This window comes from Aulostomus chinensis, chromosome 10, assembly GCF_037954235.1.
Source record: "Aulostomus chinensis isolate RoL2024-O1b breed Wild chromosome 10, RoL_Achi_v1.0, whole genome shotgun sequence".
In the NCBI taxonomy this organism is placed as follows: Eukaryota; Metazoa; Chordata; class Actinopteri; order Syngnathiformes; family Aulostomidae; genus Aulostomus; species Aulostomus chinensis.
Window position 1 is genome coordinate 27,253,584 of NC_141329.1, and position 19,732 is coordinate 27,273,315.

At 42.5% G+C, this 19,732-nt stretch overlaps 2 protein-coding genes across 4 annotated transcripts; one reads left to right on the plus strand and one right to left on the minus strand.

The window, feature by feature from the left end:
- Nucleotides 1-322: 322 nt before the first annotated feature.
- Nucleotides 323-19,018, minus strand: capn5a (calpain 5a). 3 transcript variants are annotated; one of them, XM_086216772.1, is made up of 13 exons: nucleotides 18,764-19,018; nucleotides 15,851-16,006; nucleotides 12,061-12,192; nucleotides 5,718-5,926; nucleotides 5,001-5,193; nucleotides 4,728-4,921; nucleotides 4,098-4,175; nucleotides 3,796-3,991; nucleotides 3,590-3,712; nucleotides 3,116-3,312; nucleotides 2,813-2,934; nucleotides 2,460-2,596; nucleotides 323-2,387 (listed from the first exon to the last, which is right to left on the minus strand). In XM_086216772.1, exons 2-13 carry the CDS (start codon nucleotides 16,004-16,006, stop codon nucleotides 2,211-2,213), a joined length of 1,914 nt encoding a protein of 637 aa, XP_086072898.1. In that variant the 5' UTR covers nucleotides 18,764-19,018; the 3' UTR covers nucleotides 323-2,210. The 3 variants fall into 3 exon arrangements, with proteins under 3 accessions (XP_086072898.1, XP_086072896.1, XP_086072897.1); XM_086216770.1 differs by having other exon boundaries at nucleotides 15,851-16,010; XM_086216771.1 differs by having other exon boundaries at nucleotides 15,851-16,046.
- Nucleotides 7,052-10,182, plus strand: ompa (olfactory marker protein a). Its single transcript, XM_086216773.1, has 2 exons — nucleotides 7,052-7,226; nucleotides 8,541-10,182. Exons 1-2 carry the CDS (start codon nucleotides 7,158-7,160, stop codon nucleotides 8,970-8,972), a joined length of 501 nt encoding a protein of 166 aa, XP_086072899.1. The 5' UTR covers nucleotides 7,052-7,157; the 3' UTR covers nucleotides 8,973-10,182.
- Nucleotides 19,019-19,732: the final 714 nt, after the last annotated feature.

Below are 19,732 nucleotides of genomic sequence, written 5' to 3' on the forward strand. Positions count from 1 at the left end.
TAAGATATACATGTAAACCAATGCTGGTACTTTAAAAAATAAAACATAATTTACAACAATAATGTCCGCTAGTTCAGGACATAAACTCGATAATTAGAAAGATGACGATATCGCTTCAACTTACCACTGGAATCAATGCGTTCCGTCGCCATGATACGAAATGTTTGGAACCATTAATTGGAGGCTCCATAAATACGTCAAAAATTCGTCCGCCATTTTTTTTTAACAAATGGCGGGAACCTGTGGAAGTGTCACCGCTCTGTGATCTCAACTGCTCTGGTTCAAGCTATTAAAACACAACAGGTTTTTTTTTTTTCCTTTACTAACTTTATTAAGATAATGTTACAAATACACAGGTTTAACAAACGAGGAAATGTCATTCCAGGGTAATCATGTAGATAATATAAAAAGTGAAGAAAAAAAAAAGGCTGTATAGGACATGCTTATATGTGACAGCAAAATTTCACATCCTGTGTTCGTAACTCATTTAATCTGTTCTAAAATGGTTTGGGTCGGTCCATTTTAGACAAGGATGCACCACCCAGACTTCCTGTGGGGTTAAACCAAAGTGATAATGTAAGACACTGTATAACATTGTTGGGTTCTTTGTTGCTGTCCATTTTTACCAAAAATGTTGTCAGAATTTTAGATTTCTGTCAGACCATTTTATTTTGTGAGTAGTTTATATTCCCCTCAAAGAAACGCAAACTTTACCTGATGGAGATTCTATATGATCAGGGTAAAATCCAGGATTTTGTTCCCAAAAGTCTGCTGTCATCGTCACAGCGGAGGGCAGAATAGGGGATGTGATGTTTTTGTCGCTGACTGACATCCTTTGGCTTGTCAAGCAAATGTGGATGCTTGCTTTTTTGTTTTAATGTTTGTTGAGGAACACGCCAAAGATGTCAGATATGTGTTTAATGGCCAAAAATGGTCAAAAACACAGCCTGAATCAAGACTGTGGGATAGAGACGCGTTACATCCTTCACGTGAAGTCCCATCCACGAGGCTCAGAAACAAACAAACTTCCTGAATATGTAAATTTTTATTTTGGATATGTAAACACGTCTTGCTGCAATTTCGCAAATCTTTTAGTTTACTACAAATCTTATATTTCTCAGTTGCACAAAATTTTACAATGGGCACCAGAGTTTCACTGAACTGGGGCTGCCTGGTTCTTAGATTTTCAATTAGTGTGACCAAAACAATTCATGATAACAGTATTATATAAAACGGAGCAAAACAATAATAAAAATGCATTCATTCAGGTTAGTCTTTAAATTTGTATCCATTATTTCCTTTTTGGCAAGTTGATTTTATCCTGAACATGGACACAGAGAGCTGAAGCATCTTCAACTTCAGATACAGAAAGAACTAGCTAGTTACTGGGGCTGGATTTATCACAGTACCACGGTGTACATATCATTAAAGTCATATATAGATCACACTGTTAACATCCTCACTCAATCTGAACTCTGTCTGACAGAGTGTCAGGTGTGATGTGAGAGGTGTTGGTGGGTGTAAAAACGCGCACTGATTCCACGGCGTCTCCAACATTCTCCAAGTAAAATTTAAAACTTGTTAATACATTTTTTTAAAACCACGTAGGCTGAAAATTCTGTCAACAAAAAAACTGCAGTGAGGGGTTCGGTCAGCTTTGCTCAGTCGTCGGGGTGCTTTTTACATGCAGCCTTTGGAAAACGGCTGAGTACAAAGAACTGTGTCACTGGCACTTGCTGCTCGTAGGCTTGAGCACAATCTTGATATATGAAGCTCTATCATGTCCAGAAATTGTTCTAGATTCATACACTCAACTGATGGCTGTGTTAAAAATGAAGTAGCACACATAAGTAGTGGTTGATAGACACATTATATCTCATCAGAAGCATAAGCAACCTCTTCTATGAGTTAGCCAGAAACGGTGGCTCTGAGATACGCTTCGGAGATTTTCAAATACATCCAGATACTGCGAATCAAACTGTAAACAGATATTTAAGATCATCAAGCTAAAATGCTACAAAGCACTGAGTTTTTTTGATTTCATAAAGTGAAACTGATCCTCCAAAGTAAACCTCAATATGCTGGGTATTTGCCCATAAATGCAAACGATAGCAATGTGGTTGGCAACACTTCACTGTAAACTTATAACCAATGAAAGACCAACAGTTTGGTCCCAATCACCCTGGACTATATGGATGGCTTCATTTGTTTCAGATGTTGGTGAGCACCGTGCTGGTCACCATGGTAACACTGAGGGTTCCAGGGAGGTCGTTGTCACGGCGATTGCCCTTGTCCCTCAAGTGGATCGTCTGCTGAAAATCACCCTGGTCAGTCGGCAACGTCACCTGACCCAGGAAGGAATCCATCAGCACGTTGTGGTTGTAGATCTGAGTCAGTGAGAGAGGAATTCATTAAATGTGGTCTCATACACACACACCTACACACGCGCCTACACACACCTCAATGCTGATTGGCTGGTTGGCTTTCTTCCTGTAGAAGAGCCCCTTGGTGTCAAAGACCGGACTACGTGTGTTTTTATGGACTGGAGATCGAACCTTCTGGCCCTCGCAGCGAATGATCACATACGGGTCCGACACTGGAGACACAAAGGCAGACCAGCAGCTGAGAACATTCATTCTCTCTCCACTCACACTCTGTATATCCAATCACCGGAAATTTAGAATATTTAGTTTATTTTAACTTTCTTCAACCACATAAATCAAATAATTAACAAAATGGATCTGATTATTGTATTTAAAATTTTCTGATTATTTCTTCTGATTTACTGGACATTTTGTTGGATGTTTTTTACCTCCGTCCGAGTCTTGTCCAGCGAGTCCATTTGCCTGTAGTACGTGTACCTGAGTGACCAGAGAGGGGAAACCGCACAACCCTGACCAGCAGGTGTGTGGAGGCTCATCCAGGGTCAGCTCCCTGCAGGAGAGATGGAGGAAGGCATGCGCTGTTGTTGTAATGTTCAGAGAACCCTAACCCTATGCATAAAGGCAAACATGTAACTTGCCTAACTAATTTTTGGGGGGAAAACTTTCTACACAAAACTTTAAAAACAAAAAAAACCCAAATTCAAATGAAAACAAGCTCAGCGTGTTCCTACTTGCAGTCGGATGGCACGTCGGTGAAGACGCGGAGCAGGAATTCTCCTTCTAAGCCAGGGTCAAAGGTCGTGGGTATGATGACATAGCGCCCCTCTTTCAGGTCGATGCGTAGAAACACAGACCTTGAGTTGATGTAGATGCTCCCACCAACCTTCTGCTGGGTGACATGCATGCGGTAGGCTCTGTTCAACTCCACCTGAACACAGAGAGACAGCAGCAGTTTTAGCTCCCTTTATTAAAACACAGTCTCCATCTTTCCAGCACCGAGAGCTGAGCTGCCGGGACCTCTTCTGAAATCATCTTATCATAGGACAGCTCCACAAAGCTGCTGAACCAACTTTTACTGGGGAATTAGGCCACCTTGTGTTAGCAGTGTGAATGGAAATATGTCACGGGCCACACGGAAGGATCACCACACACACACACACACACACACACACACACACACACACACACACACACTCTGAGCTGACCCTGTGTATGTCAAAACCAATTGCCAGATTTTCTCCTCGGCCCCCTCTCAGAGTGGCTCGGCGGTCTTTCTGCTGGAGGCAGATCAATGCTTCGTCCTCCGGCTTCTTCACATCAAACACGTACTACAACAGAGAGAGCAGAAGCAGTTATCTCTCGGTCAGAGGGCAGTCTTCGCTCACACCGAAATCTAACAAAGTAGCAACACCTGCGGGTTCTGGAGAAAAGAGTGCTTGTTGTTTGTGCAGCCCCCAGCTCGATTGAGAAGCGGGTCATCATGGGGACGCCAGGAGCCACTTATCACTACTTCCTCCCAGGTCTTATGGAAACTCAGGTAGGATGTGTTGATGAGACGACACAGAATGAGGTCAGTGAAGTTTGTGATGAAGTCATCAAATGTCATCCTGCATGGAGAGAGAGGACAAGGTCTGTCGAGGGACAAAGCCAAAAAGTGCCAAATGCAGGCATCTTCAATCAGCCAACAGAGGGCAGTATTGCAGTAAAACTCACCAGAACTCCCCATCATCCTGCACAGTGACGCCGATCTTCTCCCTCTCACTCTTACTGACCTTCTTCCACTCCTCAGAGCTGCAAACAGGAAGAAAATAAGAACCTATACAATCCAAACCACTTCTCTACAAACCCATACAAATGCATATATACTTTTAGAATCATATTCAAATATGTTATGACATTCCGGTTTGCTTCCTGAAAGAGCTGCTCCACCCTCAGACACACCCACTACAGCTCTAAAGTCTGGTGATGGGCAATGAAATAAAAGTGGGGCAGCCTGAGAACCACAAAGTGCCCATTCAGTGCTTTCAGTCTGAGACTGCAGGCCTCCTCTCATACAAATCTGGGAGTCAGGCTTGACTACATGACATTCATACTGAATATTTCCTGACAAAGTTATTGGTTTCTGACTCTGTGATACAGAACAGTTTCCCCACACTCCTGTATTTCTGACCTATATTGAACCAAACCACATAAAGCAAATGCAGGCTTTATCAAGATGTAATAATGAATGTAAAGTTCTATCATTTCCATTCAGTAAGCACCCCCCCCCCACCCCCCGCCCTCAAAAAAATCTTTCACAAGTGCCCACCTCACATGTGAACTCTCTCCCCCAGACTTCCTCACCTGTCACTCCAGGGCCCGTTCCACTCACTCTGTCCCCAGGGGTTTCTCATGCGGATCATGTTGAGCTTGTCAGACTTGAAGAAAGCCAGCAGGCCATGGCCCAGCCTCACCCTACGGACATCCGTGACTGCATAGGCGTGACCCTTCACCAGGCCGCAGGCCAGCCTTACTTCCATGTCTGCTGCACTGGTTGCCTGGAACAACACTGAGTATCATCAGTTTTTCATTTGTTGAATCACTCCGTCTGTGTGGGCTCATCTCTCTTCTCCTCACCTGAATGGAGCAGCTTATGAGGCCGCCTCGGTTGTGGACTTTGAGGACTCTCTCAAACAGCTCATTGCGTTTCTCTTCATCTTCCTTGACCCCGTTTTCCATCAGGTTCATTGGCTCCGACACACCACCCGTGAAATCAACAAGAGCATCCGCCGTGTTGCCCCCATCCAGCCCCTCGTAGCACCCGCACATCCTGGAAAACACCAGCCAGCTGACGCCGTCTTTGCACTAAAACCCATTGTTCTATTTGATCTGCTCTTTACTCTACTTAGTTATTCAGATGTTTTCGATAATAACATCTTGGGAATATTAGGATTGGTCCGAACTCGTGCAGCAGTTTTAAAACAAATGTAACTTTCATTTGCAAATTAGCAGCCAGTGGTTTCATGAGCTCATATAATACTTTTGAATATCTAACTCTGGATTTCAACGCTTAGGTCGAGAGCCATATTGAAATTTTTAAACTTAGCTTACCAGTCATTATTATCAAAACTGTCCAGCAACTTGGCAATTAGCATAAATAATCGAGTGCCCTTGATTGATACAGGTGATGTGATTAATAGGGATTTGATGGATTGTTTTGAAACTTAAGCTGACTTTTGTTCCCTAAATAATTAGTCTGAAAAAAGAACATGAAGTAAAGTCGGTTTTATTTTCTCTTTCTTAATTGTGTGCCTGAGGAAATCAGTGTGATGGAGGTAACGGCGAGGAGCGTACTTGGCGTAGGCTTTCTCAACAAGTGCGCTCCAGAACTCGTTGCTGTCGTTGGAGTGGCAGTACACCAGCTCTCCGTTCGCTGTGGGTAGCCGGTCATCGATCACCACGTCCACCCACTCACCGAACCGCCAGAACCGGAAGTGGAAGATCCCAGCGTAGGACTCTGGTTTTTCTTTATCCCACTCCTGATCCTTCCAGTCAGGAATCACCTGGAGTGGGTCACACAAGCGTGAGTAATATAGTAAGTGTTAAGTTTTACATTATAATCCAAATGGATTTTTGATGATTTTCAGAATAATTTAGCATTAACTTAATATCTGTGAGTAAATCAAACAGAAACTTTTCATTAAAAATATACTATGATGAAGAAACATAATGAAAGTACGTCCATCTTCTTCTTTTTTGAGGACAAAAAGAGGATTGAAGGATTAACTTTGGTAACATAAAACTGCCCTCCTATCCCATGACTGTTGACTACAACCAGACATGTCATGGAACAATTTCCCTTAAAGATACCAGAGACTAAAAATACCTCTCCATAGAGAAACATTTGGACCGTTAAACAGGCCAAAATCCCCAGGACTTAATGATTAGGTTGACTTTGCGGCAGCTAGTTTCCAAAACACTCACTCTGTAAAGTCGAACAACCATCAGCACCAAGTTTTTAACAAGGACACACACACACAAACACACACACACTTAAATGAAGTGACTGATATAAATAAATAACTGATCCATTGAGCCGAGACCATTTGAGCATCTAGATGATCTGGGGAGACTCCCAGAGTTCCCTCTTGTACGTCATCAGAGCCTCCTGTTGCCTAGCACCCTCACACATCACCCACCTCCTTAACACATTTACAAAAATAAAAAATAAAAAAACCTTCGTGAGCTTAGTGAAACATCTGAATATCTTTAATTAGATGTTCAGATGTTTCAAACATATTTCACATTGTTCAAATCTAAAGATGGTTCTCGTTCAGGAAAATAATTCATGAAAAATATAGAACACAAACAAGTTTGAGGGGATGTTTTCTGATGACTTTGTTGCAGAAATGTTTCTACAATTTCATCTCTAAAAGGATTAAAGTAAGTTTACCAGAATGGAACACAAAAACGAGTTCATTCTGACGAACCACATCGATCTAATGTCCCAATGTCCTCCACTACTGTCTCTCACTGTACTAATCAATGTGTCCTAACCAAAGTAGCCTGTGGGCAGGGAGGGAGGGGTGATGGGAACTTAAGTGAGGAGCTGCTATAATGTGATGGAAATTGTTGGAAAGGGGAGGGGAGACAGATAGAGAGAGAGACAGAGAGAGAGAGACAGAGAGAGAATAAACTCAGGAAGCATCACAGTATCACAGCATCCACTCCTCACCCATCCAGGCAGACAGCTTTGCCCTCTCTGAAACCAGGATAACAACCTCCAAGTGAGACATGGACAAGGTCAAAGCTGCCTCTAACACAATGGTGCTGGCGTTTAAAGAAGACACTGCACTGACGGAGGTGAGGTTCTCACTTTGACTTCTGCCCGCCAGCAACACAAACTGATGATAACTGATTGAAAATTGATGTTTGAGCTCATCGGAGGGTTGGTGCACATCACCAGAAATGCCATCTGTGACGGTTCCAGATTTGGTTTTGACTACTGACAAAAATGTTCAATAACGGGGTCATGGGTGCCAACTCAGGTCATTTATGTGATTTGTGTATATCTGATGAGTTGTATGATCATCTTGATTGAGTTATACATACATATAGGATTGTTAATTAGCTTCAAAAGGTTGATGGTTTGTTTAGCAAGTGCTGGCCATCAAAAATGGGATGTAAAGTAGTAACATTAGCCAGCGGGACTGTTCAACTTCTACTCTAACAAGGTATCTGACTTTAGGGGTCTGTGATTACTCATTTAACTTGACTAACCACCATTCTGATGACGATTACAGACAGTGACAGATAGATGCCGCTGCTCTAATTGATTATATTGACTGAAAACGCTAACCGTCGCTTCATTCACTTTATGAGTCCTGGACTTGAGGCAACAGTGATGGATTCAGTAGCAAATGCTGTAGCTAAATTAGAACTTTGGTTGATGGAGTTCAAAAATGACAATTTGAACAAAGGCTTCTCAAGATAAGTCAAATATTTTCTTAAACGCCACAAGACAAGTTGCCATAGCTACAGTGATGTTCTCATGTATGAGGCAGTGATGAGTTATTCAACAAGCTATCATCACATGAGGTAAAAATAGGAGAAACAACAGTGGTTTATGTTGCTACATCAACTAAATTGGAGGCTCAACTCCATGTAAACTGTTATACGTTGATTGAGCTCACAGGTGGTGGAAGTCCCTGGGGTTACGCCCTTCAAGTGGCAGGCAGAGGAGTGGCGTTGAGGTGCTCAGTCGGAATTCAGAAGAAAACAAAAAACAACGGCAGCTGAGTTGCAGCATGTTTTGCCTCTCAGTCTGAAAGATGAGGGCGTGTCCTGGTGAACGTGATGTCAGCACATACCTTATATAAGTCAGCCTGTGTGAGAGGGAGTATTAAGTTAGCTTTAACATTATAGTCTTGCTTGGACAGCCACAGGGGCAACCCCCTCCTGCTGGTGACCAAGCACACCCTCCCCAACACCCTGTGAAAAAGACACTTGACACAATGCTGCAAATGTATTGAGTCAGAGGGTTAGGGTTTACAGACTAAGACTATATTCTGTTTGCAAGGAATAACAAATAGGTTTGATAATTGTCCATCCTGGGGTCACATTCCACCTCTCACAACAGTTTCTATTCTATTATGTGCTCTTTCACTTCCTCCACAGATGATGCGTCTCCGTGTGTCCTCCCTGCAGCGGTCAGGACAAAAGCGTCAGGATGGTGAGCGTCTGCTGCTTCCCCATGAGGCAGTGTATCGCCTGGACTTCAACATCCAAGAGCTGAACTTCTCCCACTGGAACTTCTCGCTTACTGGCCACGGCCGTGTCACCATCACGGGGATTTCCCAGCACTGGACCCCTGACCTCACTAACCTGATGACCCGTCAGCTACTGGAACCGATCGGAACATTTTGGCGCAACAGTGATGACCCCGAAGATTCAGAGCTCAAATGTCTGGAGGCGGACATGCAGGAGTTTGGTGAAAGGATTGCTGAGCTGGCCAAGGTCAGGAAGGTCATGTACTTCCTGTTTGCCTTCAAGGAGGGAGCAGAGGCAGCAAATGTCAGCTGCTCTGTTGAGTTCACAGCAGAGATTTGACTTTTCTCTTTCTGCTGGCTGTTAGACGACGAAAAAGCTTAGCAACATTTTTTTCAATGTTTGACGTTTAACACTTAACCACTCTAGAGCTGAATGAAACTCTTCAATCGAACAAATACGGTAGCTGAATATTCTCCTTAAATCTCACCTGTGAGTCTCACTCACTGACAGATAATCGCTCAGCAGCAAGAACGTACTTCTACCTCTTTCTGTCCACGGGTGCCGTTTCATTTCAACATTGCATCCCAAAGGACCTTGTAATCATCCAAAAGCCTAAAGATGTTTTCATTAAGAAGCTTAAAAAAGTATTTTGCAAAATGTGGTCAAAATCCTGAACTAAAGGGGTAAAATTTTACAATAAGGACAAAGTAATAACAGCTAGTTAATGCTTAGTTATATAAAATAGTGCTGAATAAACATTATTTTAGCATAAGTAACATTTATTAACACTCTTGGTGACCCTTAATGTAAAGGGTGGAACATTTGTCCCTTTAAAAAACACTTAAACCTCACCCAAAACCCCTTAACTCCTCCTCCATACATTTGCATGTTTCCTAGTCATTGTATCAACAAAAATACTCCCTGAAATTTTTGAACATTTTATAAGATTTTCATTCAAAAGGAAATTGTGTTATGAAACAATCATAATTTTCTGACTGCAAAACTTCATGTGGACAAAAATCTAAGAGACAGAATATTCCTAAGAATAAAATAAAGTTTAAGTAATACTTTTACTAGTCAGCTGAATATTGTACTAGTATGTGTAGCGAGTGATTTGTTTTGTGAGTTGTTGTAACTGTCTTTGCTGCTGTGGTTTCTGAAGTCTTTCATTGCTCACATGTGCAACAGCCTCCCACAAAGCATGCAGCAGTGAACAGAATATCAAATATTCCCCCTGCACCACCGTCGCTTTGACACACAACAGATCAATGGACGAAAATCTATTAAAAATATCGACCGAAAGCTGGGTTTGGTTAACTGGCTCTCTCTGTGTGATGATTTTGTCAAGTCATTTTACTCTATTAATATCAGGTGTGTGTGTGTCTGTGTGAGAGTGAGAGTGTGTGAGAGAGAGACTGTTATCCCCTCTCCTCTTGACACGCTACACAGGAGTTTCATGTTGCTGTTTACTGTGTGTGCGCATGTGTGCGTCTGTACGTGTTGTCACTTTTTGAAAACCGGCCCAAGCAGTGCATTAAAATCAAACTCACTGATCTGCTTTAAGGGTTTTATAATTAAAACTTCACGTGTCTTCCAGCATCAATGAGCTGTATGGATAGCAAAACAGTTTCCTACAATAAAAACTGATGGACCTACTAGACTGCTAACTAGTTCAGTGTGTTATCTTGGAAAGTGAGTTACCAGTCAGGACATCAGGTAGTTTGATCTTTGCTGATCTATTTATCCGTCTCACTGTTGGAGGCAAGTAAAGGAAGCCAGCAGAGTAGATCCCCCCGTCATGGTTACTTCCTGGTCTCTCTATCACATTTGGTTGTTGGTCAAATGGCCAAATCCTGCTCGTAACTTGTCTGCTATGTTTCTTACTCCGCAGTTTGTTTTACACAGAAATCAACATTTTTACTGGGGTTAAGTCAATGAGCCAGGGGTGTTTCAGAACAGAAAGGGAGCACAAGTGGAGGGAACACAAGGAGAGCGCAGACCCCCAACATTTTAACATAGAATGTTATAACATTATAATGTGACAGTGAAACTGTGTGATTAGGACATTTTGAATTCTATCGTAACAGACCTGTTTTACGAGGTGAGCTTGGTCTTTGACCACCACAATCTGACCAGGTTATTCACTAGGTTGAGCTAATAAGTGACATTCACCACAGGAGGTAAGTGCATTGAATTAATTCATTCAAAATAGGAAAAAGCTTCATACTGTATTGATCTGAACATAATGACAGACAGGGAAAGCAAATTCGAGCACTCGTGACAAACCAGAAAGAGCTGGTAGGGACATTTCTAGTTGTATTGCTGAGGCAGACAAAAACCTGCGATGCATGTTACAAATATCATAAATGTTATTGTTGTTATTGTTCTATATTTAAGAAATAACCCCACACACGATTGAGCAATGGAGTAACATCATAGTCAGTGCTATTTTTAGGCTAAATGCAGAAGTTAAGGAAGGGAATCTGCTTGCCCTTTCAAACGCCTGATTAAAACATGACTAGTTTTTTGCCATTTGCATACATTTTTAAGTTCACTTACATTTGAATTTTTTCAGTATTTTTAAATGGTGTACCTAATGGCATTTTTAGTTGTTCCCATGAGAAGAATAACGTTCAAACTGTTATTCATTGCTGGCGTAACTTTCCTTAATAACATGCGCATCACGACAACAGGCTGCTCCACTGAGGCAGCAACACCTAGAACGATCTTTCACTTCCTTTCCACTGCTGGAAACCTCAGAACTGCTGAGTCCCTCAGAGACCAGACAGGAGGAATGAGGTAACCAACCACACACACACACACACACACACACACACACACACACACACACACACACACACACACACACACACACACACACACCTCCATACAACCATCTGTCTGGCCCCTCCTCACCACACACCAGAGAATTCATGATGTGTGGATCATGTTTATATGATGTGCATCCGACTGGTTTCATGGTGACATTTCGACATTTCATTTCCAATCGAGCTTGGAGCTGAAGCGCATAATTCCAGGAAGACCGGAAGTTTTTTTAAATCTTTTTATCAGAATTACTAGGAATAAACCAGAAATTTGGGTTAATCCGTGGTGACTGTATTTACATTATCACATATAGATATAAATAGAAGCCTTTTTTAACAGATAGGTGAACATTCTTCAATGCTTGATCAGTGTTGAAGAACACAGGGCTAAATACGTTGCAATAGGATAAAAGATAAATTACGCCAAAACAGTCCAGTTTCTTCTTGTTAATTGCTGTTCATTCTTTTATATTCACATCAATACCCACAAATTTTGGCTTCAACATTTGCAGATTTAGCCAAAGGAGAAAGTTTGCACACCTGTCACTGCAGACATGCACCAAAAAGGACAATATTCAATGAATTTTGTGTCTTTGTCTCACCTTCTGCCATAATGCTTCCCTGGAGGCCAGGCTGGAGCAGGCGGCGACGAACCAGCAGTTTCCCAGCTGGCCCTGGTGCAGGTCGTGGGCGCTGAGGCCATCCACAAACAGATGGGGGTCACTGCTTAAGTCCTACAAGGATAAAGAGAACTGCAATCAGCATTAAACACTTATTCATCTTTTCAATAACTTTTATATTTTTATTCCAAACATAAAAGTTTACTCAGCAGCTTGTAGAACATTGTGTTACAGGAACAACATCAAGTCCAGTTTTGTTTTGTTTTTTCCAGATCGACACATCTATTAAATAGTTTTACCACAGGAAGTCAAAAGAATTCTGGCCAGCCAACCCTGAAAAAACACAAGAATATGAATGTAACAGTATAACTGTGTGTATTACTTCTGTAAAGTCATTATAATGACCACTGCAACTCCATGCTGATCAAGGAACAAATCATAAGTCAACTGATCATAAGTTGAAACCTCCAACAGGGGGCGCTCATGAGCTGGACCATTCTATATTTCTATGGCTGGCCTGCAGCTGCTGCAGGAGAAATGTTGAGTTACATCCTGGAGAGGGATGTGTTCATGCGAGGCTGCTGCGCAGCTGGGCGTTATCCACAGCACTCAGCCACCATCCTAAGGTAAATACAGGGTAAATACACCCTCTGATTAAGCAGAAACTATTTCGGAAGGTTTTAATCAAAACTAACCACAGATGACACAGAGACAAAGGACGTCCGCCAAATAACAGAGCTGCTATAAACCCGCAGCGCACACACCCAGGGGGGCCACTCTTCATGTACAGTAGACATGCAGCCCACTGCTGAGTCCGTCAGGAGCCTAGAAGATCACTTCTTGTTTCTCGTGCAAAGGACTTGGCTCGTCAGCCCCGCCCTCACCGAGAGGGTGCAGGAGTGAATACAGGAACAAGCGTAAATGATGCAATAGCAAACTTGAGAGTGACAAACGGTTTTAAAAACTGAGGTATTTATTAGCTCCTAATGATGTAGGTACAGGCCTGGCCGACAGGCCTGCAGTGGTTCAGCAAGCCCGCGCTTCAGTTCCTGTTACAATTTTTATATCGCAGTTTCATTTGGTTTCTTTCGTACGTTTGGGAGAAGAGAATCATCATCAGCAGACGCAGAGACACTCGCACTGAGCTGGAATGAATAAACAAGACGAAGAAGTTTCCCTTCGGTTGAGAGTCATCATTGTGCTTGGACCCCAGGGTGGGCAGAACCTCCCCTGGTCACATGCCACACTGTTACATTCCACCCTCCCTACCACCACATGTAAAGTCTCCAGCTGTGGGAAACACTGGGAGGACCCCTTTTACTTCTGCATACACTGTCACCACAGCGAGTCGGAATCATAAACAATGGCATTTTTATCAGCAAAAACATCAACATCAATAACTAGGCCTGTACAAGAAGTCAATCAACTACAACAGCACAAAACGTGAGTGGTGAACAAGAAATTCAACTGAGCACACTCACCCATCTGTAAGGTCAAACTAACCACTAACCTGCCTGGTTATTAAAGACTCATCAGTTATCAGCCAGACCTTGAACACTCCCAAACAAGCACAGTTACCAAAGACAAGGAAGCAGAAGATTAACACTCCCCCACCCAGCTCCTCCTGTTTGGACCCCTAACAGCAGATAAAATGCCCTCCAGTGTTCATATGTGTGGACTGCATAGGAAGAACATGAGGATCAAAAACACATAACCTGAATAAGAATCAAATCAACTTGTTGAACCTGAAAGGCCCTGTTAGGCAGATATACTTGCATGTTTTCAGTGAAATCTGGAAGCAGGGGAGGGACTTGCTGCAGGTACTGTTAGAGTACAGACAACAGAACTGACTGTTGGACTGGATGAGTCATCAAAGATGTACCCTACTCAACACTGATATTCTGAATATATCTGGCTTCCATCAAGACATTTATGATGAATGAATGTAGGGAAACAGGACTGGAACTGGGAACATTTGTCCTTCTTTTCATGGGACCTTTGACTGTGGTGGGTGGATTTTCCTGCTAATGAGCGTGAGGTAGCAATGAGGTGAAAGGGGGACGTGGGCTGATACCATCACCAGAGTGAAATAATAAAAACGTTACTCGCACTACACTTACTGCACAATCAATTCTATTGATCCACTGAAGTGCCTTTATGTTCCTGTTTAATTATTGAGCAGTCCAGATTGTTAATGATTGATGGTGAAGGAAAGTTGTATCCAGATCCAGTGAGTTGTGACACATCATGGCAGAACTCACATATCCTCACCTTCTTAAAGTCATTAGTCATGTTTGACAAAATTACTATTTTTTGCCTGAATCAACTCCTTGTGATGTTTTGTTTCCAGTCTTTTTGTGTTACCTGAAAAACTTGAAAAAAAATGACAATTATTTTAAGAAGGTGACGATACGCAAACGTACGACTGGACTCAGAATGACTTCGTGCCCTCCATTTAAAAGTCAAACTGAGGAAGGAGAGAAGAAGTGTCGGACATTCCTCTGATATGATATTTGTAAATTAAATGTGCAGTAGAATCAGGAGCAGATCAAGGCTGTACACCTTCAATAAAACACAACTATGAGCGACGTGTTTTCCTCCCCTACAAGAACAGACGCACCACAGCTACGATGCATGCAGAGACATTTATGGTCCGGATTCACACACATGAGATTCGTCCAGGTAAGTACGACAAATTCAACGACCATCACCCGATAACGGTTGAGGAAACACCTCATGTTACTCTGATGGTCAAATATTTTATCACCTGTTTGCTCCAATATTTATTCAAAGAGCAAAGACATGAAGTGGGATTCCAGTGAGGGAGATTCCTTAAATTCTTCTCACTATTCAGTGAGTCTCATGACCTCCATCCTACGGTGAACCGGCTGCCTTCGGACTCTGGCCCTCAAATCAATTTGCCCAAATTGCTTTTCCATGAGGTAGAACCTGGCCCACCATGTGTAAAAAAACAAACAAAAACAAACACCTCACAACACTAAAATTACTACATCTTCTACTACTAATGGTAACAATAATTCAAAAATAGATGAACAATAATAGCAGGCTAATAAAATATAAAAAAATGTGATTCAATTTATTTAAATCTCCATCTCAACTTTTGTTCCTTAAATATGTAGAATTCCTAAAATTACTTTTTTCATGGAGGGCTGTCTAACAACTGAAGGGTCGCTGGTTCGATCCTCACTTCCCCCAGTGACCATGTCCAAGTGTCCTTGAGCAAGATACTGAACCCTTAATCGCTCCTGATGGCCCTGCGACGGACTGGTGACCCGTCCAGGGTGAACCCCGCCTGTCACCCAATGTCAGCTGGGATAGGCTCCACCCCCCATGACCCTTTACAGAATAAGCAGGATAGAAAATGGATTGATGGACTTTTTTCTGTCATCGCTGAGGCAGCAGACTGTCACTGGGGTGCCAATCACACACCAATGAAGTCAGGAAAAAATGAAGAGGCAGAGACGAAAGCCGTTTTAACAACTGTGTGTTTGCTTCTGGCCCACAGCCACCAGCTTAGTTATTTGAGTTGTGCCCCCCCGAGATAAAAACGTTTGTTATTTAAGATTAGAATAGATTAGATACATTACCGGTAGATAAAAGTAAAAACAAAACCTACAAATGAAAACCTCAGCAGTGCCACGTGTTCGACTGATGGTGCATTTTATTTGTTCTAATTTTTATTGTCGATGATTATGTGAAGCATTAAAAGAATGAAACAAAAAATTCCTCACACACAGAGCTCTGTCCTCACCTTCGGCCTCTTCCAGGTGACGTGGCCGATGCGGTTCCTCTGGTAGAAGAGCGACTGGTCGGTGGCCGGGAACAGAGGGTCTTCAAACAGGGACCTGCTCTGCTGGCACTGCCTCCTCAGCGCAGCGAAGGACTGGCCCTCGTATGGCACCGCCATCTTCCTGCACAGACAGCAACTGTCAGGGAAGCATCAACACCTGCAGACGTTTCTAGTTAGTGATGCTCTCTAATCCTTTGTGGTGATGATGATGATGATGATGATGATGATGTAAAAATGCGCTTTTGCTCTTAAAAACAGAATTCAGGGAACAGCTAACACAAAATTTGAATAAAATCCCTGTGGATTATTTTTGAATAAGTAGACCACAAAAATGAAATATGAATAAGTCAGCGGAGAGAGGAAGCAGATCAACAACAGATTCAAGCCCAGAACATCAGCAACACACACACACACACACACACACACACACACACACACACACACACACACGATAGTAAAATACACATTAGAGAATACACAGCCAGTCATGTGACAGGATGACAAACAGAAACTTGGACCGTCATGTTTGACTGCGGATCAGGAGCAAAGCAAACACATGATCAAAGTGACATGCTGTGTGTGTGTGTGTGTGTGTGTGTGTGTGTGTGTGTGCGTACATGTAACTATTATCATGAGGGAATTAGGCTGTCACAATAACTGCCATTGTTGGATGATCATGTCCCAGAGGTACGGTTCTATGCCACTGAAGCATGACATGCAGGATGCTGGGCAACTCTTTAGCCTGCGAGCCTGATAATGTTGTCTTACATTATTTCAGATTCTTAGAAAATAAGAAAAACTAAAAGTTCCCCTACACGTCTGAATCCCTGAATCATACATTCAGTAACATACAGTTTCCAAGTTACGTATGAGTGTGTTCGGCATGATTTCCCTTTAACAAATACAACTTTTTCTCGCTGCATTTTTAATGTTGAGATGAAACTGTCTGGAGCCCCCCCACCCCCACCCCCCCACCCCAACTAAACACCCGCATGCTGAATGTGTAAAATGTTGATGAATATGAAACAGGCAATGAAAACAAACAGTAAACGGTTCATAATACCACTGACAGTGATAGTAAAAAGACTTTGTGAGTGTTTATAAGACAAATGAAAACCTTTGACCAAACTGTTGAGTCATGAGCTGCAGTACTGTAGCAGGAGCGCCTCTTCCTGGGTACACAACTACAACAATACTTCAATCACGAGGTATTTGCAGTATATAGCACACCCATTAAAAACAGCACTCAAGCTGATGAATCACCAGTTATTAACAGAGTTCCCACTATGAAGCAAGAATAGAGGGCAGCCTGCCAAACATGGGTGTGGCTTCATGTGGGCACCAATGCCACAACAGGCAGATGCGAGACAAACAGCTGCTGCAGATGTTTGACAGTTACAAGTCGACATTCTAGATTACGTGACATGAACACGTGAACCCAAACGCAACTTTACCACACTGTCTTCTTGTCTCAGCAACTGGAAATGAACTTCTGAGGATTTTTATTTTGTTTATTTAATTTTTTTCCAGCTGTGTTAAGCCTTACAGGGTGAGCCGAAATTCATGAGGATGTGAAGAAACTTTACCTTCAAAATAAAAGAGCATCCCCATCAACATACATTTCATACACCTCAACCTAGAAGATGTGACACATCCAAGGAAAAGGTACGTATGTTTCTCATTTCAGTTGCTTGCAGACAAACTCAGGATCGAGCAGATTCAGATAAAAACATTTGATAGATGAGTGAAACACAGGAGCGTACATCACGAGGCAAATGCAGCTGTTTTATGGATGCTTTCCAATTGGATTCAGCAGCTGTTGCTGCCATTACCCCTGCAAACCCCACCCCTGTCCCCTAGCAACCCTGACAGCTGCAGTGGAGGATGAGCAGACCGCTGGCACTGATGGGGCCTGAATCTTTAAATTTCATTATTGCTGCGGCCCATACAGGCCAGCAGCACCACCAGCATCTCTGCGCGGCTGAACCAAAACACACCAGACCACATCTTCTGAAGCCTGCCGCTTACAAAAGTACTATTGTTTCACTTCATATCAGTATATATGAAAATATAGATCTTTTTTTAACAATTACTTTATCTTTTTGACAAAGACAGAAAAAATTTTTACATATATATACATATGTATACACATATATACACACACACACACACACATATATATATATATATGTATATGTGTGTGTGTGTGTATATGTGTCCTTAGGCAATATAAAAGATATTGTCCAAACAAATACCTTCACCCACACTTTGTACATTAGTTGTTGTGAATTTTTAGCTGCGTTGCAGGGCAGCAAAGTTGACATTAATTATTACACTGTAAATATTAACAGCAGTTCCAGCCCCGTTCTATCTGGGAGGGCCAGGGCCTTGGTGCTGTGTGTGCTGGCTCGGTGGCACGGCATTGAAGAGAACAAAACTGAGTAGTTACACCGTCGTTGACACCGCTACAACATGTAAAAAAAAATGGTTGTTGGAGGGGGAGGGGAGAAAAAGGGCCGACTCACTCCGACTCTCCGACTTCACGGTATTTTACTTTGAAAGTCCCCGCCGGAAGTGGATTTGTTCTCCACAAGCTAGCTTAAAAGATGATAAAGTTTCTGATGTTTCATGTTGAAGTAAGTCGAAGTAAAGTGAAACAGTGAACGTAGAAACGTGCCCAGTACTTCTTCAGTTACTAATAAACCGTACACTGATCCGCTCTTGACGAAGTCCACTCAGAAAAGTTTCGTAAATCGTTCTTTTTTTCCCCCTGCGCTTTTATAAATGCTTTTGAACTGAATTCTGGATGAAAACCCTGTGGCGACGTCTTGACATTTTATCTAACGGAAAGTTAACGGGGGGGGGGGCTTTTACCTGGAAATTTGTCCGTTTTAAGCTCCTCGGCGAGACGCGCGTGTCTTCGCCTCAAGCCGGTGAGAGTTTCCGGTGTCTCTTTTGGTTTGCTTCCCTCCCTCGGTTGATGGAGGAGTACGGAGGTCCTCTGCGAGCTGTCTCTCTCACGACATCCGAAAACAATCTACGAAGGTTGGCGGTGGCGGGGGAGGAGGAGCCCGCTCGAGCCCTTCAGAGCTCCAACCGCCTTCACGCACCCCAGGAGGCTCGAGCGAGATTCTGCGGTGCCTTCATGTGCAGCGCGGCCAAGTCGGAATCGAAGAGTTCAGGGGAGTTTAAACCCCTGAACGGCACATGAAACAGTCACAACTCAACGATTCTGAGCTCATAAGTCTGAAAATCTCATCAAATGAGGGTTCCTGTCTGAAACATCTAATAAATGAGTCTTTTTTTTTGATGAAAAAAAGATTAAAATTTGGATTTTGGGGGGCAAATATTCATGACAAAGTTTTACCATTCAAATCAGTGCTAAAGTACTTTGAAAAGTCAAGTGAAAACCACAGGTCATTAAAGATTTTTAAAAAAGAATGACTGATTATGTGATGTGATTATATCGTGATATATCACTATTGATTAAAAAAAGGGGCTTCTAAATGTTGTGATACTTTTTTTTCTCCGTGTGTCCAAACCCTAACTAAGAAGTTCAGATGGATACAAAGGGATAATAGCACCAACAAAATTATTTTTTTCAGTTTGAACTTAAGCTCCTATTCTTACATGAGGAGTTGAAAAAATCCAACATTTGTAACATTTGTAACATTTGTGGTGGCGTTGGCAGGTGCCGTTGCCGTGTGTGAATCTCAAGCGGTTGATCTCGTTATGATGCGTCCATGAGATGCGACGGAATTTCTTCAGTCTTCCTTTTGACATTTGGAGAAGTCTCATCGGCAGCCTTTGATCTTGGATTTCAGCCTCAGAAAAGAGTGACAC

Bases quoted from the DNA above. Each gene is read 5' to 3' on its own strand.
- capn5a (XM_086216772.1), bottom strand. From the start codon at position 16,006: ATGGCGGTGCCATACGAGGGCCAGTCCTTCGCTGCGCTGAGGAGGCAG. The intron at 3,992-4,097 runs GTGAGTTTTACT...CTCTCCATGCAG, and splicing joins CAGGATGATGGGGAGTTCTG to GATGACATTTGATGACTTCA. The intron at 2,597-2,812 runs GTAAAAAACATC...TTGTGTCTCCAG, and splicing joins TGGACAAGACTCGGACGGAG to TGTCGGACCCGTATGTGATC.
- ompa (XM_086216773.1), top strand. From the start codon at position 7,158: ATGGACAAGGTCAAAGCTGCCTCTAACACAATGGTGCTGGCGTTTAAA. The intron at 7,227-8,540 runs GTGAGGTTCTCA...CTTCCTCCACAG, and splicing joins AAGACACTGCACTGACGGAG to ATGATGCGTCTCCGTGTGTC.